Source organism: Dendrobates tinctorius, unplaced genomic scaffold (genome assembly GCF_039654945.1).
Source record: "Dendrobates tinctorius isolate UK_male_01 unplaced genomic scaffold, ASM3965494v1 ptg000236l, whole genome shotgun sequence".
Lineage (NCBI taxonomy): Eukaryota > Metazoa > Chordata > Amphibia > Anura > Dendrobatidae > Dendrobates > Dendrobates tinctorius.
In genome coordinates, this window is record NW_027361903.1 from 3226389 (window position 1) to 3251037 (window position 24649).

Here is a 24649-nt window from a genome sequence, read left to right on the forward strand (position 1 = left end):
ACTCCCCCTTTATACAGCAGCGCGGGGTCCACTCCCCCTTTATACAGCAGCGCGGGGTCCACTCCCCCTTCATACAGCAGAGCGGGGTCCACTCCCCCTTTATACAGCAGAGCGGGGTCCACTCCCCCTCTATACAGCAGTGCGGGTCCACTCCCCCTTTATACAGCAGAGCGGGGTCCCCTCCCCCTTTATACAGCAGAGCGGGGTCCACTCCCCCTTTATACAGCAGCGCGGGGTCCACTCCCCCTTTATACAGCAGAGCGGGGTCCACTCCCCCTTTATACAGCAGCGCGGGGTCCACTCCCCCTTTATACAGCAGAGCGGGGTCCACTCCCCCTTTATACAATGTTCCCCTGTCTTGTGACCCCGCGGCGTCTACGTACGAGTAGAAGATATTGAATCCGGTCAGGTTGTACGCGGCGTCGCTGAAGAAGTGCAGGAGGGCGAAGCCTGACGTGGTGACCACCTCTGGGACGGTTTCATTTCCAGCCGCTTCAGGGACGATCAGACCACTGCAAGGAGAACACGGAGATTACCACAATGCCCGCTACCGACACACTGCAACGAGCCCCTCAGCTGCGTCACCACTTGGGGGGTTCTCTGATTGAAAGCGCTGACGGGTATGGAGCCAGCGGAGTCCCGGCCCCGCACTGTGCTCACAGCACTGTCCTGACACCTGCAGGACGCCACTAACAGCGCTGACAACCGGGGTCTCCGTCATCTGCTGCTCCGGGGGGAGTCACATCACGGATCACATGACCCCAGGATGTCTGCCGGTGACGCCCGTCCTCACACTTCTCACTGCTGGGAGCTGATGTAACAACTCGGGGGAGATGTGGACACAGGGCGGCCATCGTGCCTTAACCCCTTCCCTCCCGGGGAGTTTGGCGCTTTCACCCCGTCCCCTCGGCGTCTTACCGGACGAGGCTTCATCACTTCTCCATATGACGTTCTGGGACGTCCGGCCGAGACACTGAACCTTTATACTTTGGGGGTTTTTTATTTAGTGATATAAACAATATAAATTTCTACCACAAACCCCCAATTACCTCCGCGCTGACGGAGCGAGGGCGCGCACCATCTTCAGCATCGCGCTGATGGCTTTACTGACACTACTTTGGGGGCACACCAGGTTTTGTTCACCATTGTTCACTTTCTTTAGGGGAATTGTGGTGACTGAGAAAAAACAATTCCGGTGTTTCCATTTTATTGCGGTTTTCTAGGGCAGAGACCCGGAGAACGGGCGCGCGTCGGGATGTGGAGGGCGGATCACCTGAGGATCACCGTACCAGCCATTCCTGGATCTGACCACTAGATGTCGCCAGCGCTCCACATGTCAGGTCACTGTCGGATCTCAGCCGATGCTCACTGAGGTCACGTGGCGAGAACGCCGAGGTCTCATGTGGCGCTCGCTCAGGTCTCATGTCGCATTGCTCTGGTCTCATGTTGCATCGCTCAGGTCTCATGTGGCGCTCGCTTAGGTCTCATGTCGCATTGCTCAGGTCTCATGTGGCGCTCTCTCAGGTCTCATGTCGCATCGCTCAGGTCTCATGTGGCACTCGCTCAGGTCTCAAGTCGCATCGCTCAGGTCTCATGTGGCGCTCGCTCAGGTCTCATGTCGCATCGCTCAGGTGTCATGGCGCTCACTCAGGTCTCATGTCGCATCGCTCAGGTCTCATGTCGCATCGCTCAGGTGTCGTGGCGCTCACTCAGGTCTCATGTCGCATCGCTCAGGTCTCATGTAGCGCTCGCTCAGGTCTCATGTGGCGCTCGCTCAGGTCTCGTGGTGCTCGCTCAGGTCTCATGTGGCGCTCGCACAGGTCTCGTGGCGCTCGCTCAGGTCTCGTGTCGCATCGCTCAGGTCTCGTGGCGCTCGCTCAGGTCTCGTGGCGCTCGCTCAGGTCTCATGTCGCATCGCTCAGGTCTCATGTGGCGCTCGCTCAGGTCTCATGAATCATTTGCTCAGGTCTCATGTGGCGCTCGCTCAGGTCTCATGTCGCATGCCTCAGGTCTCATGTGGTGCTCGCTCAGGTCTCGTCGCATCGCTCAGGTCTCGTGGCGCTCGCTCAGGTCTCATGTGGTGCTCGATCAGGTCTCATGTGGCGCTCGATCAGGTCTCGTGTCACATCGCTCAGGTCTCATGTGGCGCTTGCTCAGGTCTCATGTGGCGCTCGCTCAGGTCTCATGAATCGTTTGCTCAGGTCTCATGTGGCGCTCGCTCAGGTCTCATGTCGCATGCCTCAAGTCTCATGTGGTGCTCGCTCAGGTCTCATGTGGCGCTCGCTCAGGTCTCATGTGGCGCTCGCTCAGGTCTCGTGTCACATCGCTCAGGTCTCATGTGGCGCTTGCTCAGGTCTCATGTGGCGCTCGCTCAGGTCTCATGTCGCATGCCTCAGGTCTCATGTCGCATGCCTCAGGTCTCATGTGGTGCTCGCTCAGGTCTCATGTCGCATCGCTCAGGTCTCGTGGCGCTCGCTCAGGTCTCATGTGGTGCTCGATCAGGTCTCATGTGGCGCTCGCTCAGGTCTCGTGTCACATCGCTCAGGTCTCATGTGGCGTTTGCTCAGGTCTCATGTGGCGCTCGCTCAGGTCTCATGTCGCATGCCTCAAGTCTCATGTGGTGCTCGCTCAGGTCTCATGTGGCGCTCGCTCAGGTCTCATGTGGCGCTCGCTCAGGTCTCGTGTCACATCGCTCAGGTCTCATGTGGCGCTTGCTCAGGTCTCATGTGGCGCTCGCTCAGGTCTCGTGTATCGTTTGCTCATGTCTCATCGCTCAGGTCTCGTGGCGCTCGCTCAGGTCTCGTGTCACATCGCTCAGGTCTCATGTCACATCGCTTAGGTCTCATGTCACATCGCTCAGGTCTCATGTCACATCGCTCAGGTCTCATGTGGCGCTCGCTCAGGTCTCATGTCGCATTGCTCAGGTCTCATGTGGCACTCGCTCAGGTCTCATGTTGCATCGCTCAGGTCTCATGTGGCGCTCGCTCAGGTCTCATGTCGCATTGCTCAGGTCTCATGTGGCGCTCTCTCAGGTCTCATGTCGCATCGCTCAGGTCTCATGTGGCACTCGCTCAGGTCTCAAGTCGCATCGCTCAGGTCTCATGTGGCGCTCGCTCAGGTCTCATGTCGCATCGCTCAGGTGTCGTGGTGCTCACTCAGGTCTCATGTCGCATCGCTCAGGTCTCATGTGGCGCTCGCTCAGGTCTCATGTGGCGCTCGCTCAGGTCTCATGTGGCGCTCGCTCAGGTCTCATGTGGCGCTCGCTCAGGTCTCATGTCGCATCGCTCAGGTCTCATGTCGCATTGCTCAGGTCTCATGTCACATCGCTCAGGTCTCATGTCACATCGCTCAGGTCTCATGTGGTGCTCGCTCAGGTCTCATGTCACATCGTTCAGGTCTCATGTCACATCGCTCAGGTCTCATGTGGTGCTCGCTCATGTCTCATGACGCGCTCGCTCAGGTCTCATGTCGCATTGCTCAGGTCTCATGTGGCGCTCGCTCAGGTCTCGTGGCGCTCGCTCAGGTCTCATGTCGCATCGCTCAGGTCTCATGTCGCATCACTCAGGTCTCATGTGGCGCTCGCTCAGGTCTCGTGGCGCTCGCTCAGGTCTCATGTCGCATCGCTCAGGTCTCATGTGGCGCTCGCTCAGGTCTCGTGGCGCATCGCTCAGGTCTCATGTGGTGCTCGCTCAGGTCTCATGACGCGGACACAGTCCGGTCACGGTGCAGCCGCTATTTGCCACCCTATGCTTAGTGGTGCTGATTCCAGACATCACGTGATCGATGGCGGGGTCACGCGTGCCGCTGCTCACCTGAGGACGGCGATGAGCGGGGAGTACACCGAGTCTCCATCGAACACGTACATGTGGTCCCAGCTGCATTCGGTGGCGAAGTGATTGAAGCGTAACCTCAGCACGGCGTTGGAGCTGTGAAAGGGAAAAAAGCAAAAGATGAAATTATCGCTACGAGACGCGACCTCATCAGCCAATCAGATTCCTCTCCTCATGACAATCCCCCGCCTGCATCCTAGGACTGAAAGTGCTGCAGCGCCCTCACAGACTTTGTGCTTCCAGCCCTGATGTCTCACAGCTGAAGGTCTGTTACATAGTCTCTAGTATGGATAATCCTCTGTGACCTAAACAGCTGGTACTGCAGACTGATACATTGTAACAAACTCTCAGATGTGAGCAGGAAAAGGTAAAAACCTGATTCAGTCTCTACACGATCAAAAAGAGAAGACAGCGCCGGACTGTAAATACCCGGGATGTTCTGCATGTGTAATGACTAGCGGCTCGGGTTATACTTCAGTGCGGGGGTCCCCGGGGTCAATGACTAGCGGCCGGCGTTATACTTCAGTGCGGGGGTCCCCGGGGTCAATGACTAGCGGCCGGCGTTATACTTCAGTGCGGGGGTCCCCGGGGTCAATGACTAGCGGCCGGCGTTATACTTCAGTGCGGGGGTCTCCAGGGTCAATGACTAGCGGCCGGCGTTATACTTCAGTGCGGGGGTCCCCGGGGTCAATGACTAGCGGCCGGCGTTATACTTCAGTGCGGGGGTCCCCGGGGTCAATGACTAGCGGCTCGGGTTATACTTCAGTGCGGGGGTCCCCGGGGTCAATGACTAGCGGCCGGCGTTATACTTCAGTGCGGGGGTCCCCGGGGTCAATGACTAGCGGCCGGCGTTATACTTCAGTGCGGGGGTCCCCGGGGTCAATGACTAGCGGCCGGCGTTATACTTCAGTGCGGGGGTCTCCAGGGTCAATGACTAGCGGCCGGCGTTATACTTCAGTGCGGGGGTCCCCGGGGTCAATGACTAGCGGCCGGCGTTATACTTCAGTGCGGGGGTCTCCAGGGTCAATGACTAGCGGCCGCCGTTATACTTCAGTGCAGGGGTCCCCGGGGTCAATGACTACCGGCCCGAGTTATACTTCAGTGCAGGGGTCCCCGGGGTCAATGACTAGCGGCCAGCGTTATACTTCAGTGCGGGGGTCCCCGGGGTCAATGACTAGCGGCCAGCGTTATACTTCAGTGCGGGGGTCCCCGGGGTCAATGACTAGCGGCCGGCGTTATACTTCAGTGCAGGGGTCCCCGGGGTCAATGACTAGCGGCCGGCGTTATACTTCAGTGCAGGGGTCCCCGGGGTCAATGACTAGCGGCCGGCGTTATACTTCAGTGCGGGGGTCCCCGGGGTCAATGACTAGCGGCCCGGGTTATACTTCAGTGCAGGGGTCCCCGGGGTCAATGACTAGCGGCCAGTGTTATACTTCAGTGCAGGGGGGTCCCCGGGGTCAATGACTAGCGGCCGCCGTTATACTTCAGTGCAGGGGTCCCCGGGGTCAATGACTAGCGGCCGGCGTTATACTTCAGTGCAGGGGTCCCCGGGGTCAATGACTGGCGGTCGGGATTATACTTCAGTGCGAGGGTCCCGCGGTTAGGCACCAGCCCCCTGGTTGATTATTCAGTGCAGGGGTCCCTGGGTCAATGACTAGCGGCCCGGGTTATACTTCAGTGCAGGGGTCCCCGGGGTCAATGACTAGCGGCTGGGTTATACTTCAGTGCAGGAGGGTCCCTGGGGTCAGTCACCAGCCCCCGGGGTTATACTTCAGTGTGGGTGTCCCTGGGGTCAATGACTAACGGCAGGGTTGTACTTCAGTGCAGGGGTCCCCGGGGTTATACTTCAGTGCAGGGGTCCCCGGGGTCAATGACTAGCGGCCCGGGTTATACTTTAGTGCGGGGGTCCCCAGGGTCAATGACTAGCGGCTGGGTTTATACTTCAGTGCGGGGGGGGCCCTGGGGTCAATCACCAGCCCCCGGGGTTATACCTCAGAGCGGGCCCCCCCATGGTCAGCCACCAGCCCCCCCGGGGGATACTCACTAGCCCTCGATGAGCCAGGTGCACTTGGTCTTGTACTTGTAGTTGATGGGTCCGTCTGTCAGGAAGCCGGATGGTTCCGTTAATCTGCAAAACACAAGAGCCAGAGAGCGATGAGCGAGGAAACGATCGGCTGCTCGTTATCGGTAAGAGGCGGAATCGCTACTGAGGACAGAATGTTAGGGGGTCTCCTGCGCCTCTCACTGACATGCCAGGGGGTGACAGATGCAGCTTACAGCACGGGGGCCTGATAGTGGCCCGTGCCCGACACCCCCTGGTGCAGAACTAAGAGGATAACCCTCATCATCCGCATTACAGGACACGACATCCACCGGACGATACAATGTATCTATACTACTCCAGAGCAGCCCCGAGACCACCGCAGAGCAGCCCCGAGACCACCGCAGTGTGAGGACCCTGCCCGCCGCATCTAACATGACACACACAGCGCTCAGGAAAGGGACACAACAGTGGATTGTCTGCACCGACACACTGTACCAAACCTACAGAAACGCAGCTAAAAACACAGCCTTCTGTGGCTCCCTGGTATCAGCCATTTCTACATTGAATGGCTCTGACTCTACTACAAATCTCTCCCAGTTCCGGGCTGGCGGAGCGCTGAAGGTTCCTCTCCTCCTCCATAGCGCCCCGTGTACTACCACTCTGCTGAGTGACAGGCAGCAGCGCCCAGGACTGGCAGCAGCGGTACCCCATCACGCATCAGGTCACACAAGGAAACACGCGAAGAGCCGGATCCTGCCGGCCAGCGCTGGTCGCGGGGCACAGGGTGTCATACTGATGATGGGGGCACATCCAGTATAGAGAGATCATCTCTGAGGACGGGATTTATCAAAACCGATGCAAGAGACTGAAGAACAGCAGTCGTCCGAGGCAGCCAATCATTTACAGGGATTGCATGGCAAGGTCTGCCAGAGAGAGCGCCTCCCCTGTGCTCAGGCCGTGTCTGGAACTGCGGCTTATCCCCACTGGAATGAATAAGGCTTAAATGTGATACCAGGCACAACCCGCAGGCACTTGTGCCCATACAGCGTCACACAGCTTTCCAGAGACCCTGAATGCTCATTCTGCATGCCCTTCCACCTCTACATGGGTCAGTCTGCTCTGCAGTCCTGGCATTCTGTTCATGCATCAGGAGTCTCAGGATGAATATAGCCAGGAATGTGCGCAGCGGAAGCCGCGCGTAATCCGCTAACTATCCCCATCTGTAGGGTCTCCGGGGGCGTCCCCCCCCCACAGACCCCATATTATCACATGCTGGAGAGGATCACTACCACCTCCCTCACACAGGGCCGGCTTTACACAAATTGGGGACCTAGGCAAAATTCAGAGTGGGGCCCCCAAGTCCATATAAAGCACAAACATGTTACACAGATATCGGTGTCACCAGTGTCTTCAGTGTCCGTCCATGTGCCGTCCGGTATGGATAATGGACATGAAATTACCAAGCTTCTCATATACTCTCCATGTTAAACACGGACGGCACACGGACGGCACACGGACGGCATGTTTACACGGACGGCACACGGACGGCATGTTTACACGGACGGCACATGGACGGCACACGGACGGCATGTTTACACGGACGGCACACGGACGGCACATGGACGGCATGTTTACACGGACGGCATGTTTACACGGACGGCATGTTTACACGGACCCATAGACTTGTATTGGCCCTTTGTCATCTGTGCTGCTGGGAAGGCACGGACCTGAGAGCAGCACCGTAGGTCACATAGGGGCCACGTGGCATCTGCGAATAACATGACAGGTCGTGTGAAGGGCCGTACAGTCACACAATAGAAAACATCAGCAGAATTGCCTCTTTCTCTAGATCCGACCTCACAAACAGCAGAAGAAAAAGAGATGAAAAATGGAGTCGTAGCGGAGGGGCATGGCCGGCAGAGAGACGGAGCAGAAGTGTTACTGCCGGGCGCCCGTCTGATAAGCAACAACATAGCGACGAGAGAAATCCCCCCCAGTCTATAATCATCACTGGCGGACCCCTGAAACCATACTGATTCCAGGGATACCCAGCAGCACCCCTCTGAAGATCTGCCCATGCGGAGCAGTGAAGCCGCCATTAATATAGGAAGGCAGCCATCACAGAGGGCCATCAGGGCTTCCCCTGTATCACACAGCCCAACTAGCTCCATGTAACAGAAGAAAACCCTCAAACGGAGAAAAATTACCTCAGAACGCGACCCGGGACCGGGTACGTAATAGCTGAAAAGCAGACTACAACAGAATCCTCCATTATGGAGAACTGGTGCGGCGGTGAAGACAAAGTAGTCCCTTAGATACCGGATCCTCAGTCAAGCAAGAGAGGCCAAAGAAAACCCCCCAGAGGACCATCACCCCATTGAGAGACCCAAAAGAAATGACTGGAGAAACACTGGATAATCCACGGTAAACCGGATCACCTCCTCTACCCAGCACCGGGAGCCGCCATGACAGAATAAAATAGTCCCCGGGACACCGGACCCTTGATATCATAAGCGTCACCGATCACCCCAGGAAGACCTCCGACCCGCTCACCTCAGGACCTGCAACGCCTGTCACTGAGGAGACTCCGGGTGTGCTGCAGCAACCAGCGGAGGGACACGGCAAGCCGAATCATCTTCTCTTAGGTACCGTCACACTTAGCGATGTACCAGCAATGCCGACAACGATATGACGCGGTCAGGATCGCTGGTGCATCGCTAAACGGTCGCCAGTGAGCTGCCACACAGGCAGATCTCACAAGCGACATCGCTGGGGACGGGGGTCACTACTTACCTGTCAGACGAGGCGATCCTGCGTCCTCCCGCCCGCGTCCACGCGTCGCTCGTCGGTGCTGCAGGAAGCTGACGACGAGAAACGGCTCAGGACGTTCTCGTGCGATCAGCGATAACCAGCGGGGAGCGGTCGGAGGTAAGTATCACACACAAAACCAGTGACGTTACAGCGACATCGCTTAGTGTGACAGGCTCTTTACAGCGGCCATTCCAGGAAAAGGAGGGGGCGTGGCTTGCGGCGACCTAATAATAGAACACTACGCCCGTCCAATGCGCTTCCCACATAGTTGAGACGCCGCGGCTTTGAGCTACACACCGGGGCACCGGGATCACCGCAGCACTCAACAAAAAACAAGCGGGCACATAATCCTACCCTACGGTGCCTCACTAACCGCGGCCCATCACAGCACGAAGCCGGAAGTACGACGCTATACTACGCCCCGCTGCAGTGTCGGCACTGTGTACCAGAGCAAGAACATCCTGGCAGCATTACAGCTGCTACTGCGGAGACCGGAACATCCAGGGATACAGATCCCTGAACCTCAAAGGCCACAGGCCTAAAAACATCAGGACTCCGGGATTATTGCAGCACTAGATGGTATTCTAGAATATGGCCAGCGGGAGACAGCCATTCAAAAGAGGGTCCAGGACGATCCACCACGATCGGCGATCTCACAGCGGGGGCCTGGTTCCTGGGCCTGGAAAACATGCGTTTTTCATGCGATTTTCGCATGCGGAATTCAAGCAATTTGAAGCGATTTGAGGCATCGCTTGGAATGTGATTGACAGGTTGGTCACACACAAGCATAGTGTTTGACAATTGTGATCAACTTTTTACTATTGATGCTGTCTATGCGGCCTCAATAGTAAAAGATAGAACGTAAAAAAAAATTAAAAAAAAGGTTATTCTCACCTTCCTACGGTCCCCGATCTCTCCACGCTCCCGACATCTTCCGGTCCCAATAATGCTTAGCGCGAAGGACCGTAGATGACGTCGCTGTCACGAGAGCGCAACGTCACTAGCGGTCTTTCGCGCAAAGCATTACTGGGACCGTAAGATGCCGGGCGCGTGGTGAGAGGAGGGAAAGAGTCCGGGGGCCATCGGAAGGTGAGTATATCACTATTTTTTATTTTAATTCTATTTTTTGCAGGTTTATGGTACCCAGGGCCTGGAGGACGGTCTCCTCTCCTCTGGACCCTGAGTACTATCTGCACATTGAGCCCTGCGCCGGTCATCTCCCGGCTGCGTCGCCGCTGACCTCCATGCGGCAGGAGATGACCCGTGGCAGCTAGTGCCGTAGAACTCCCGACGGTAGCGGTGGCATGCGTCGTTCAAATGCCAAGCCAATTCGCGGCCAGACTGCGCCTGTCACTGATTGGTCTTGCCCAGCCGGCCACGACCAATCAGCGACGTAGGATTTCCGTTCCAGACCAACAGACAGACAGAATTAGACGATTATATAGTAGATTCGGCATCTGACCCTTTTAGGGTGCACCATCCCCTCACAAGGATGGCAGCACAGAGAGTAAGCCACCACAGTGAATCGCGCAGTAGTGTTGGTGCTATGTCTCAGTGCACTATAAATCGAAGACACCTGAGACACACGGATACAGGCATAAAAGAAAACCTCTGGATACAGTGCGGCTCTCAATACGTCTCTAGACTCCAACCCATAGGAAAAGGAACTTTTCCAATAATTATACAGAAGACCCTCAAGTCCTCTAGGAACTTCTCCTGCACGGGACAAATAGCCCATAAAACCTCTGTAACATATAATACAAGTCTATTATCTGCATAATCTATTAACATAACGGGTTAATTCCCACCATAACTCTGTCTCCTGAAGTCTGGGGATAATCTGTTTTTCATAAGTGATAACTGGTAATACACCCTCAGCAATGAGTTCTAGAAACAACAGATCTCGCCCCCCACACGTCACTTGGAGGGAAATCATGAATTGCAAAGCAGATATTGTATGCGCCTGCAAGGGGTTAAGTTGTCCAGAGAAAAACATCCACAAATAAGAAACAAATATTTTCCACATATATTCAAATCCCTTAACGAAAAAAAGAAAGCGGGAGTAATCCCGCTAATAAGAAACAACATTTCTTTCGAATTAATCGATGACTACTCAGACAAAGACGGCAGATTGTTAATCATAACGTGCCTCATCCATCACCACCTGGCTCCCCTGGTCAATGTCTACGCACCGAGCAAATCTCAGATGCGCTTCTTTGACGTTCTGGACAAAAAAATTCCGGAGGTCAGAAGAGGCACAACAATTTTCGTAGGAGACTTTTACATTGTACCAGACGGCCAGATTGGCTCTACTTCCCAATCTACAGGATCCTTTCCAACTTTGAAAAACTGGCTACAAAAGCGAGAATACTTGAATGTCTTCAGATGTCTAAATACATCTTCAAGGGAGTGAACATTTTACTCCGACGCACACAAAACCTTTTCTAGGATTGACTCTCGATCAATCTCTAAATTCAGAAAGATAGAAATTTTACCCAAATCTTTCTCCGATCATTCCCCTATGATCGGCGAGATTTTACTAGGTAGATCAATGGACACTAGATCCCTTGGGAAGTGTAACACATTCATACTACAATCCCCTAAATTTAAAAAAAAGAGATCGAAACCGCCATATCTAACTACTATAAAGAGAACAAAACAGAAGATATGTGCCCATTTATAATATGGAATGCCCATAAGGCGGTAATCAGAGGACTCCTAATGCACATTGCATCTAAAAATAAAAAAAAACAAAACAAAGAAAAAATTAATAAAATACAACTAGAATTAAAGAACAAAGAAGAAGCCCAACAAAAGTTACACAGCCCTTCTACAGCGCTACATGGAGAAATTCCCAAACTGAGAACTGAACAGAGGACAGCCCTTATCAACGAATATCACAAATACACTAAGGCTGTGTGCCCACGATGCGATTTTTAACCTTTTTTGCTGCGATTTTCGGTGCGAAAACGTTTAAAAATCGTGTACAGAACGCCCCCCGTGCATTCCTATGGCATTCCGCACATGCTGTGCTAATGCTGTGCTTTTTTCCGCGGCGGAATCGCATCGCGGAAAAAATCGCAGCATGATCATTCTTTTGTGCGGAATCGCAAAGAATTGCCGCGATTCCGCACCCATAGGAATGTATGAGAACCGCTGACTTCCCGCATGTGGCTATGCCCACCATGCGCAAAGATAAGCGTCTCATGAGCGGTTGGTACCCACGGTGTGGAGGAGAGGAGACTGTCCTCCAGGCCCTGGGTACCATACCCCTGTAAAAAAAGAATGAAAAATAAAAAATCAGGGTATATTTACCTTCCGGCGTCCCGCGCTGCATTCCCGGCCTCAGCGTTCCCAGTAATGCCTTGCGGCAAGGTCCTGTGATGACGTAGTCTCGCGAGATCGCTATAGTAACGCGAGACCAACGTCATCACAGGTCTCGCAAGGCATTACTGGGAACGCTGAGGCCAGGATGGCAGCGCAGGACGCCGGAAGGTAAATATACCCCGATTTTTTATTTTTTTATCATTTTTAACATTTTATCATTTACTATTGAGGCCGCATAGGCGGCTTCAATAGTAAAAAGCTTCTCACACTTATCAAACACTATGCTTGACGAGTGTGACCAACCTGTCAATCACTTTCCAAGCGATGCTGCAAATCGCTTGAAAAGTGCTTGAGAAAATCGCGGCAAAATCGCGAACAGAATCGCGGTAAAATCGCGGTGAAAACGCGCGATTTCTGGGAAGGAGTCCGGTTTTCATTGTGCGTTTTAAAACGCTACGTGGGCCCATATAAGTATGAAATCAAATTATTACTCCTCCTACAACAAACCCACACAATTAATGGCCCAAAAATTTAAATCAATCAGAGTTAAAAATAGAATAAATAAAAGAAAACACAGAGACTCACATCTACAGCATCCCAGAGACGTTGCGGAGGCGTTTGCAGAATACTATTCATCCTTATACAACCTTAAGTTTGAGGATGGTGCCCAACAACCCAGCAAACAATTCATCAATGACTTTCTCTCACACATAAATCTTCCTAAAATATCAGGTCAACACTTAACTACCCTAAATTCTCCTACAAACTAATCTGAAACCCTCAAAGTTATCAAAAATCTAAAGAAAAAGAAATCCCCAGGTCCAGATGGACATTGCAATGAATATTTTCACATTTTTGCTTCCAATTAACACCACATTTGGTAATGTCCTAAACAAAGCCTCCATAACTGGAGAATTCCCTCCTGAAATGTTACAAGCCACAATAACCCGAAGCCCAAAGGGGACCTAGAGATGGTGAAAAATTACAGACCTATATCGCTAATCAACACCGATGTAAAAATATCTGCTAAGATTATTGCGCATAGGCTACATAACATCTTACCAGAGATTATCCATGGGGACCAACTGGGCTTTTCGAAGGGCCGAAAAACAGTGGATGGTACGAGAAGAACTCTCAGGCTATGTGCACACGTCTGGAATTTCCGCGGGAATTCCGCAATTCCATGCCACGGGAAATACGCGAGAAATCCGCATGCGTAATTCCTGAATATTTCCCACGTTTTAACTAGCGTTTTGCAAGCGTAATTAGCTTGCAGAATGCTAGAGTTTTCCAAGCGATCTGTGGCATCGCTTGGAGAACTGATTGACAGGTTGGTCACACTTATCAAACATGGTATTTGACGAGTGTGACCAACTTTTTACTATTGAGGCGGCCTATGCGGCATCAGTAGTAAAATATATAATGTTAAAAATAATAAAAAGTAAAAAATGGTGTTATTCTCACCTTCCGGCGTCCCACGCAGCGTCACCAGGCCTCAGCGATGCTCCCGGCAAGCCCCGTTACCAGCGATGCCTTGCACAATGACCACAGATGACGTAGTATCATGCAAGACCGCGACATCATCAAAGGTCATTGTCGCAAGGCATCACTGGGAACGGGAGTTGCCAGGAGCATCGCTGAGGCCTGGGGACGCTGCGCGGGATGCTGGAAGGTGAGAATATCACGATTTTTTATTTTAATTCTATTTTTTTACAGGGATATGGAACCCAGAGCCCGGAGGACAGTCTCCTCTCCTCCAGACCCTGGGTACCAGCCACACATTTTCCGCTTACTTTGCACATGGTGGGCTTAGCCACATGCGGAAAGTAAGCGGAACAATGCATTCAAATGTGTGCGGAATTCCCGCGACTACGCACAAAGAATGAGCATGCTGCAGATTTTTCCGCGATGCGATTTTGCAGCAGAAAAATACGCAGCATTAGCACAGCATGTGCGGAATGCCATTGAATACAATGGGTTGCTTATTTTATGCGTTTTCGCAGCATTTACGAAGCGTTTTTGTGGCGAAAAAACACAAAATACGCGGGAATTCCGGACGTGTGCACACAGCCTCAATCTAATTGATGTCATTAAACGCAAAAAAATTCCCTCCATCTTACTGGCCTTAGATGCAGAGAAGGCCTTTGATAGGATTAACTGGGGCTTCTTAATTGCCACTGTCAAAATTTGGTTTTAACACCCAACTAATTGATGATTACAGCTTTATATGCCTCTCCATCCGCCAAAATATATGTAGACATTCACTTGTCAAAACAAATATTAATCACAAACGGAACCAGCCAAGGCCGTCCACTCTCACCGTTACTTTTCTCTTTAGTTATGGAACCACTGGCTGAACTTATCAGAGCAAACAATACGATAAAAGGTATAAGGACAGGCCCTAATCAGCATACGATCGGAGTGTTTGCTGATGACATCATTCTCAGCCTCTACTTTCTATAAAAGAAACTATACAAGTCATAAAGGAATTCTCATATGTCTCTTACTACTAAATACACGTAACACAATCCAAGAAACTAGACTTTTATCAACGAAACCACGAGAAATGAAAAGTCTCTCAGCATTTGATTAGGAAAAAGAAGCCATCACATACCTGGGCATCCTCAGCTACTAAAGATACCCACACAGAGTTGGACAACCTATCTAAACACGAAATCTCATGGGTAGGGAGAACCTTTAAGTCATTTACGCTTTACAGCTGTCCCTTTGGTCCTCCCGTTGAAGCTCCTGAGAAAACGTCAGACTCCACTAAAACAGTTTTATTTGGAACAGAAAAAGGGCCAGGATTGCCTCTAAACCTCTAAAGGGAGGATTGTCCCTCCCAAATCTAATGAGTTACTATTATACTAACCTTCTCAAGCTGTCTATTAGTCGGATTAAAGGGGATAATGTCCCACTATGGACAGAAATGGAAAGGAACCTTAATAATGATGTCCCCCTTTCCAAATTATTACTTGATCACTTGCTCTTCCCTGAATCAGTGGTTGCATCATCCCCCACCTCGTGGCCGTGTTAACGGCATGGAAACATTTGGCATGCACTCAAGGGGAGGAAAGAGGAAAAATTATGATCAAGTTAAGGAAAAATTTATTAGCCTGATCATAAGAAAAAAACATCCAAGACTCCTGGAGAAATAAAACAATTACTAAAATCAACGATTTACACGACGGTAAAAAATTCAAAACTAATGAAACCCTAGTAGAACAACATGATTTTGATAGTCAAGACTTTGAGTACCTGGCCCAAATACAGCCATATATTTCACGCCTCCTAAAGGAGAAATCGTTGGTGACGGAGATGACCAGTCAACTAATATGCAACCCGAACAATAAAAATTACTGGAAATCCAAAAATTTATATGAGGCTTTCAACTCAGACGCAATCTTTGAAAAAACACTGGCTATGCTAAATTGGGAGAAAGACCTCAATATTTCGGTTACCAATGAACAATGGTAAATAGCTTTGGAAAATACATATTCATCCAATATATGTGCCTCCCTACACGAGTCCTATTATAAGATGGTGTCTACGATACGATACTCTTTATAGATCCCGAGGGAAATTATGGTATCACAGCAGCGTTACAAGGTGGTACTTTACCCCCACAAAACTAGCCAAGATATTCCCAGGTAAATCACACGCATGCTTAGAGGCTGTGGCCTCACAGGTGACTTGGGACATATTTTTTGGGAATGTCCTAAAATTGCCCCGCTGTGGAAAGAAATCTCCACGTTAATAAATTTAATCACCAAACAAAAAATAATTCTAACACCACAAAGGACATTACGGTCTGTGGAATTAGAAGAAATCGCAGTACAACACAAAATCGATAAGGCTGGTTTCACATTAGCGCTTTTTAAGCGCACGCACGGCCGGGGGTAGCTCCGCCCCCGAGCCGGCTCTCTGCCCGGCGTGCCCGCCCCTTGCTTGTAGCACCGCCTCCTAGCTCACAGCGGCGCCTGCGATCGGCGCACTCTATCTTTAGCATAGGGTGCGCAGATCGTGCGCAGGCCGTGCGCTAGTTGCGCTTTGACCTGCGCTGCGCACTTTTGACGGTGCGCCGTGCGTGCCAAAATCGAACTTTTCGGATTTTGGCGCTCACGGCGCACCGTCAAAAGTGCGCAGCGCAGGTCAAAGCGCAACTAGCGCACGGCCTGCGCACGATCTGCGCACCCTATGCTAAAGATAGGGTGCGCCGATCGCAGGCGCCGCTGTCTGCTAGGAGGCGGCGCTACAAGCAAGGGGCGGGCACGCCGGGCAGAGAGCCGGCTCGGGGGCGGAGCTACCCCCGGCCGTGCGTGCGCTTAAAAAGCGCTAATGTGAAACCAGCCTAAGATCTCTCTTCACAACTCCTGTGAAAAATCCCAGGCAATTGCCAACAACTATTATGCAACTTATCTTAAAGTGTGGAACTCCTGGAACAGCTTTACTCCCGAGTAGGTATCATCAGAAACATCTTCCCTCAACAACAGACTAAAAATTCTAACTGTCTCTATAATAAACTACTGTAATCACTAAATGCATTCACAGGTTTATAAATACTACTGATAAGTGTACAGCCCTTTCCTTTTCCCTTCCCCATATTTCCCAATGTATTGTTCCATTAAGCGTGTATGTCGACTTATACATACTAAATCTGACCTTATTCCTTTGTCTTTTACCATTTACCATGTACCATCGTTATGATAAAAATGTTAATAAAATTATTTGGAAGAAAATAAAATAAAAACTTGGATTTTTGTGATAAACTCACCGTAAAATCCTTTTCTCCGAGACGCTCACTGGGGGACACAGGTACTGTGGGTGTATGCTACTGCCACCTGGAGGCTGACACTAAGTGAAAAAAAGAGGTTCGCTTCTCCTCCGCCATATACACCCTCGTCCCGATTGCGGGCGGAAACCAGTTTGGTGCAAAAGCAGTAGGAGATCAAACAAAAATCAGACATCAACCTTAATGCAGGTAACAACAGGTCTAGTAAATAACCACCCTAATCTCATACAGAGAGCATGTTAATTAAATAAACAGAAGCCAACTTGGCTAATAGGGTGGGTGCTGTGTCCACCAATGAGCGTCTTGGAGAAAAGGATTTTACGGTGAGTTATCACAACAATCCATGTTTCTCCTTCGCCTCAATGGGGGACACAGGTACTGTGGGACGTCCTAAAGCAGTCCCTGGGTGGGAAGTTGTCTCACCGATCCAAGCTACATGCACCTCCTGTCTAAAGGTGCGCCACCGCTGCTTGGAGAATCGTACTACACAGGTTCGCATCCGCCGAAGCCTGAGTATGGATATTGTAATGTTTAGTAAACGTGTGCAGGCTGGCCAAGGCGCTGCCTTGCAAACCTGTTCCGTCGAAGCCTGGTGCCGAAGCGCCCAAGAGGCGCCCACTGCCCGAGTAGAGTGTGCTCTTATCCCGGCTGGAATCGGCGCAACGCTGATGCGGTAGGACTCCTGAATAACCAAACGAATCCATCTGGCTATGGTTGATTTTGAGGCAGCAAGTCCCTTCCTGCGACCTTCAGGGAGCACGAACAGCTCATCTAACTGACGTAAGGGTGCCGTCCGCAACACATACCTCCTGAGTGCTCTCACCAGGTCTAACGTATGCAGGGCCTTTTCCACACGGTGTACCAGTGCTGTACAAAAAGAGGGCAAGAAAATATCCTCATTAATATGAAACGAGGAAATGACTTTTGGCAAAAAAGGAGGAGCTGATCTAAGAACCACCTTGTATTTGCATAAGGTCAGAAACGGGGCTTGGCAAGATAACGCTGCCAGCTCCGAGACCCGCCTGATTGATGTTATAGCTACCAGAAACACCACCTTCCAGAAAAGGTATGACAAAGAGATATCCTGTAGCGGCTCGAATGGAGCTTCCTGCAGAACACTTAGGACCAGGTTAAGGTCCCAGGCGTCCATAGGTGCCTTATAGGGAAGTACCAAGTGGGCGACCCCCTGGATGAAAGTCTTTACCTGCAAGTTGGTAGCAATTTTGCGTTGAAAAGGACGGATAAAGCCGATATCTGTCTCCTGAGAGAACTGGGGGCCAAGCCTGAGTCTAGGCCAGACTGGAGAAAAGCCAAGATATTAGGGATGGAGAACCTTAGTGGCGAACAACCGTTGCCCCGACACCATGCAAAGAACACCTTCCAGGTGTGGTAAATTCGTGCTGAGGCAGGCTTCCGGGCGCTAACCATCGTCGCAACCACTTTGCGCCCAAACCCCGCCTGCATCAGAATCCAAGATTCAACGGCCAAGCCGTCAAACACCGGGCCCCTGAGTTCGGGTGGCAGATCGGCCCCTGAGAAAGTAGATCTGGGCGCTCTGGCAGTCGCCATGGCACGTCGATGAGCAGCTGCACTAGATCTGCGTACCACGACCGACGAGGCAAGTCTGGGGCCAGCAGAATCACTGGCACCCCTTCTGCCTTGATCTTCTTAATGACCCTTGGAAGTAGTGGCAGTGGAGGGAATAGGTATGGGAGGCGAAACTGATTCCATGGGAGACCCAGCGCATACACGGCGATTGCCGGCGGGTCCTGGGACCGCGTTTACCCTGGAGGCCATCAGATTCACATCCGGTGTTCCCCACCGTTGGCAAATCTGCTGAAAGACCTCTGGGTGTAGTGACCATTCCCCGGACGCAAGCCCCTGCTGGCTGAGGAAGTCTGCCACCCAGTTCTCTACCCCCCGGGATGTGGACCGCCGATATCAGCGAGCGGTTCCTCTCGGCCCAGCGAAGCACGTGCCCTACCTCGCACATGGTTGCCCTGCTTCGGGTGCCCCGTTGGTGATTTATGTAAGCCACCGCCATGGTGTTGTCTGACTGAGCCCGGACAGGGCGGCCTGCTAGAAGGTGATGAAACAGCTGCAGAGTAAGCCGGATCGCCTGTATCTCCAACAAGTTGATCGGGAGGCGTGCCTCCTGCGACGACCACCGTCTCTGAGTCGTGTGGTGGCGAAAAACTACTCTCCAGCCGAGAAGGCTGGCGTCGGTTGTGACCACCAGCCACTGCTCCGGGGGAAAGGGTTTTCCCCTGAAGAAGGGAGGAACTGATTGTCCACCACTCTAGTGACTGTCTGACCTGAGAGGACAACCGGCACCGATGATCGAGCCTGAATGGGTTCTTGTCCCAGGCTGACAAGAGGGCGTGCTGCAGGGGGCGAAGATGGAACTGGGCGAAAGGGATCGCTTCCATCGCTGCCACCATTTTCCCTAGAATCCTCATGCAGAAACGGATGGTGTGAGGGACTGGTTGGTGCAGCACCCGCGCTCCCTGCCGGAGGGCTAGGGCCTTGTCTCGAGGGAGAATTACCAACCCTCGGAAAGTGTCGGTCATCCCTAAAAAGGAAATTCTCTGAGCTGACACAAAGGATGACTTCTTTACATTGACCAACCACCCTAAGCGGGCAAGAGTATCTTGCGTAATGCTGACACTTTGCTCGCATGCCCGCCTTGAAGGGCCCTTCACCAAGAGGTCGTCTAAGTAGGGGAATACGACTATGCCCCGGGAGTGCAGGATGGCCATGGGGACTGCCATGACCTTTGTGAACACTCTGGGGGCAGTGGCTAGCCCGAAGGGCAGCGCTGCAAACTGAAAATGTAGACCGTTGATGACGAAGCGTAGAAACCTTTGATGCGGAGGGGAAATGGGGATATGTAGGTAGGCGTCCTGGATATCGATAGAGGCCAAGTACTCTCACTGCCCCATTGCCGATATGACTGAACGGAGAGACTCCATCCGGAAATGTCTGATCCTGATAAATTTGTTCAGGAGCTTTAGATCCAAAACGGGCCTGACAGTCCCGTCCTTTTTGGGGACTGCAAACAGATTGGAATAGAAGCCCTGCGTCTTCTCGTTTTCCGGTACCCTAATGATAACTCCGTTGTGGCTGAGCGAATCGATGGCTCCTAATAGAGCCTTTGCCTGGGCATCCACCTTGGGAAGACGGGAAAGAAAAAATCATCTTGGGGGGTACCTGACAAATTCTATCTTGTACCCTGTGGACACCAGCTCTCTCACCCATGTGTCGTGTGAGACATTGAGCCAGGCGTGGTGACACCGAAGTAGGCGGACGCCTACCTTGCTGGTGTCGCCTGACAAATGCCCCGAGTCATTTGGCTGAAGATCTTTGGGACCTGGATCCCCTCGACCTGGACTGGTTAGCACGCATCCTCCCTAATGGGTGGGTTCTATATGAGACCTGTCAGTCCCTATTCTGGTTGAGGCGCCCTGATGTGGCGGAATTAGCCGCTGTCGTCCACCCGGGGTTGCGAAAGGCCCAAAAACGCGCCTGAAACTGGTGACGAAACGGCGGTTTGACCTTTTGTTGAGGAAAACCGCTCTTGCCTCCTGTGGAGTCGGAGATAATCTGATCCAACTTCTCTCCGAACAAGCGGCCACACTGGTATGGTAGCGCTGTCAAGGACTTTTTTGAGGCTGAATCGGCCCGCCATGTCCTTAACCATAGCGCTCTCCTAATGGAGATTGCATTTGCGGCCGCAAGTGCCGCGCAGTTGGCCGCATCTAAAGGTGCATTAATCAAGTAGTCCCCCGCCATGGCTATCTGATTTGTGATTTGTGATACTTCCGATGGTAGGTCTATGTCCTGCAAGGCTCTATTCAAAGTTTCTGACCAAGAAATCATGGCCTTGGCTACCCCCGTTGCTGCGAATGAGGGAGAGAATGCTGATCCTGATGCCTCAAACACTGAGCGAGCCAAGTTTTCTATTAGACGATCAGTGGGATCCTTAATAGAAGAACCACTAGGCACGGATAGTAGTTTTTGTAGCCAAGCGCGACACAGGTGGATACGCCGTCGGGGATTCCGTCCACTTTTTACGGACATCCGAGGCAAAAGGATACTTCGCCTTGAGTGCCTTCTGGCCTGAGAACCGCCTGTCCGGCCATTCTCTGTGTCTTTGCACTATGTCTTCAAATTCAGGGTGAGTGCAAAATACTCTATGGGGACACTTGACTCGCTTAAATGACACCTTATGGCCCGCAGCCAGAGTGGAATCATTCTCAATCCTCAGAGTCTGGTTGACGGCTTCTATGAGACTGTCAACTGTTTCCTGACCACCTAGTCTATCTAGGTCAAGGGGTTCGTCCGAGTCGTAACGGGGAGTGAGAAGCAGAGCTCACGTATGCCGAGGCATCGGATGGACCGGGAGACGCCATGTGGGTTTGTTTCCCTCGCGCTTGCCTGGAGTGAGAGCGGCCCCTGCAGGCCGGAGGCTCCTGTGAGGTAGAGTACCCCTCTAAGACAGGCGAGCCCCTGTCCCTGCCCCTATCTGGGGCTCAAAGGGACTCGATTGCTCTCGTGACGCCTTAGATTGTGACAGTGATAATGCCCATTCCGAGGGACTTGGTACCCTTGGCTCGGTCACAGGGGAGGACTCCAGAGCGCGTTCGGACTCACAGGCTTCGCATACTCGCTTGGTCTGTGCCCGCGGAAAAGCAGACTGACAGGAGATGCATGCAGCGTATAGGAGCGTATGCGCCTTAGCTTTTCCTGACATGCTGTACCTGTCAGGGCTCCGTGCTGAAAAAACCCCGGGGGAGGGCGCTCTTTATTCCTGTTAGCGTGGCCTCTCTGTGGGGCTGGGGGGCAGCACTTACCCTAGTCCTGTGTCCCCTGTGTCCACAGCGTGCGAGGCGTCGCTTTAATCTGCACGCCACCACTGCAGGCCGGCCCCCGGAAGAAAAAAAGGATCCTGGGGGCGGTACTTCCTATTGCGGCCTAGCTTCGGCCTGGGGGCCTAAATTTCTTTCGGCGTCCGCCCAGTCCCGGGACCGGATCTGCCGCTCCCGGACGCTGCAGGAGCCCTCCCTGGCCATCCACCTCCGTTCAGCTCAGGTAGACGGAGGGGGGCCATGTGAAGTAAGGACGGTGCAGGCACCCTAGCTCCATCTAACCCCTTCAAGGGGTGAGGAGAGGGACCGTCCGCCACCTTGCCCCACCGCAGTCTTTAGCATTGGTGGGGGCCGCACGGACTACGCTTGTGCCTCTGTGCAGCCTAGGGTTTCAATACCCTAGGGTGGACAGGGCTAAGTCCGGCATCATGTCCCACGGTGCGGGAGAGGATACGTGGAGGGACACTCGCACATGCTCGCCCGTTGTTGGTTTGGGGAGATCGGACCCCTTCCATAGGAACCGTCGCCCCTATCTCATCTTTATGTGAAAAAATGGAACATCCGGAAAAAAATCCGCGTTGCGGGAGAGGATACGTGGAGGGACACTCGCACGTGCTCGCCCGTTGATGTCGCCCCTGTCTTATCTTCATGGGGAAAAAAAAAAAGAATCAGTCTTGAGACTGATGTGTGCCTCCAACAGACACTGAGCAAAAAACTGGTTTTCGCCTGCAATCGGGGCGAGGGTGTACATGGCGGAGGAGGAGCTAACCTCTTTTTTTTCACTTAGTGTCAGCCTCCAGGCGGCAGTAGCATACACCCACAGTACCTGTGTCCCCCAATGAGGTGAAGGAGAGAAAGAGAGTCCTACATGTCCCCCAAACTACTCTGATAAATCCCCGCACTTCTAATTCACCCCTATTAGTGTATAGGAAAAAATGAAGTGAAATACCATGAAGATTAAAAAAGATTTTACTGATACATCATTTAAAACTAACCAGAAAGGTGCAAATACAAACAGGAGAGAGGGAATTAATACCATCCCATGTGATGCCACAGCAGGATTATATCTAGATGCTATATAGTTTATATCAATTGATACACACCACTGAATATCAGTGCCTTGCAACAATGTTCAAACATCTGAATTGTGCCTCAAAAATCCAAAATGGCCCAGCCAGGAATCAATACACATTAATAAACGCCCAATGAAATTCCTAATAAAAACCGCTGTATCTACACTAATAACACTTCGACCTATTGGTGGTCATAAGGTAAAGTGCGGGTTTTAGGATACATATAAGCTGATAGAAATAATGTGATTACCTGAGCGGACCGCTGCTATGCCACATGAACGGTCCCCTCTAGCTCCGGTGCCGATGGTTCATGGTCCTTGATTAGTCACTTTGCAGCTATAATATAAGCTGCAGCCACAAGACCCCTGCATTCTAGTGCTGAGACTGATGTAGACCCCCGGAGCCACAAGACCCCTGCAGCCTAGTGCTGAGACTGGCAGAAACCCCTGGAGCCACAAGACCCCTGCAGCCCAGTACTGAGACTGATGGGGACCCCTGGAGCCACAAGACCACTGCAGCCCAGTGCGGAGACTGACGGAGACCCCCAGAGCATCAGTGCTGGAGCTGTGGGGGATTTATCATTTCATGCTAATGATTTTTACATTCTCAGAAAACCCCTGTAGTGTCTGTTCACACACATCATTTTTGCTGCGGACTGATCTACAAATGCTGAAAGACGACAGCAACAGATTTATAAAAAAAAAGTATCTTGTGGCTGCTGTCCATGGCCGCTGTCCGTGTCTGCACTCTGTCCGTGCCTGGACGCTGTCCGTATCTGGCCGGTGTCCGTGTCTGGCTGCTGTCCGTGCCCGGCCGCTGTCCGTGCCTGGACGCTGTCCGTGTCTGGCCGGTGTCCGTGTCTGGCCGGTGTCCGTGTCTGGCCGGTGTCCGTGTCTGGCCGGTGTCTCTGTGTCTGGCCGTTGTCCGTGTCTGACCAGTGTCTGTGTCTGGCCGGTGTCCGTGCCTGACCGCTGTCCGTCTCGGGCTGGTGTCTGTGTCTGGCCGGTGTCCGTGTCTGGTCGGTGTCCGTCTCTGGCCGCTGCACTGGAACAGTGCAAAGTAGTATAGTAGATGGCACTATTCCACACAATAAGATATTACGCCCTGTTCACACTGCGCTTCTGCAGTGTGTCCGGGGGCTCTGCCTGAATCCCCAAAAATAGGATTTACGTAAATCCCTGATGGGGCCACAGACGGCACTGACACCAGCAGAGGTCAAATGAATTTGTTTTTTTCTGAAATTGACTGATTTATTTCCTTAGGCCGGGCGGGGGGGGGGGGGGGCTCACAGTCAGGAATTCTGGCTATTGAACGCAGGTGACTCCTCTGTGATCAATGAACCGTGTGGATTCACTGAGTCCGATACGTTGTACAGTTGAGATTTATCGTGTCTCCACAAGAGAAATAGACATGTTGTGATCTGGAGTCATGCGCCGCATGTCCGTCTCTGCGGGTGAGCCGCGGGCGTCTGTGCACGCATGTCCGTCTCTGCGGGTGAGCCGCGGGCGTCTGTGCACGCATGTCCGTCTCTGCGGGTGAGCCGCGGGCGTCTGTGCACGCATGTCCGTCTCTGCGGGTGAGCCGCGGGCGTCTGTGCACGCATGTCCGTCTCTGCGGGTGAGCCGCGGGCGTCTGTGCACGCATGTCCGTCTCTGCGGGTGAGCCGCGGGCGTCTGTGCACGCATGTCCGTCTCTGCGGGTGAGCCGCGGGCGTCTGTGCACGCATGTCCGTCTCTGCGGGTGAGCCGCGGGCGTCTGTGCACGCATGTCCGTCTCTGCGGGTGAGCCGCGGGCGTCTGTGAACGCATGTCCGTCTCTGCGGGTGAGCCGCGGGCGTCTGTGCACGCATGTCCGTCTCTGCGGGTGAGCCGCGGGCGTCTGTGCACGCATGTCCGTCTCTGCGG

The 24649-nt window shown here is 52.6% G+C and overlaps 1 protein-coding gene across 2 annotated transcripts in view; it reads right to left on the reverse strand.

Moving 5' to 3' along the window:
- Window positions 1-24649, reverse strand: part of ATRNL1 (attractin like 1) — a 775749-nt gene that overhangs the window by 635963 nt on the left and 115137 nt on the right. For both annotated transcript variants that reach the window (XM_073556584.1, XM_073556585.1), the window contains 3 exons: window positions 5875-5958; window positions 3813-3926; window positions 384-512 (listed from right to left, as the gene is read on the reverse strand). In XM_073556584.1, coding sequence (XP_073412685.1) covers window positions 384-512; window positions 3813-3926; window positions 5875-5958 — 327 coding nt within the window. The remainder of the gene's footprint in view (window positions 1-383; window positions 513-3812; window positions 3927-5874; window positions 5959-24649) is intronic.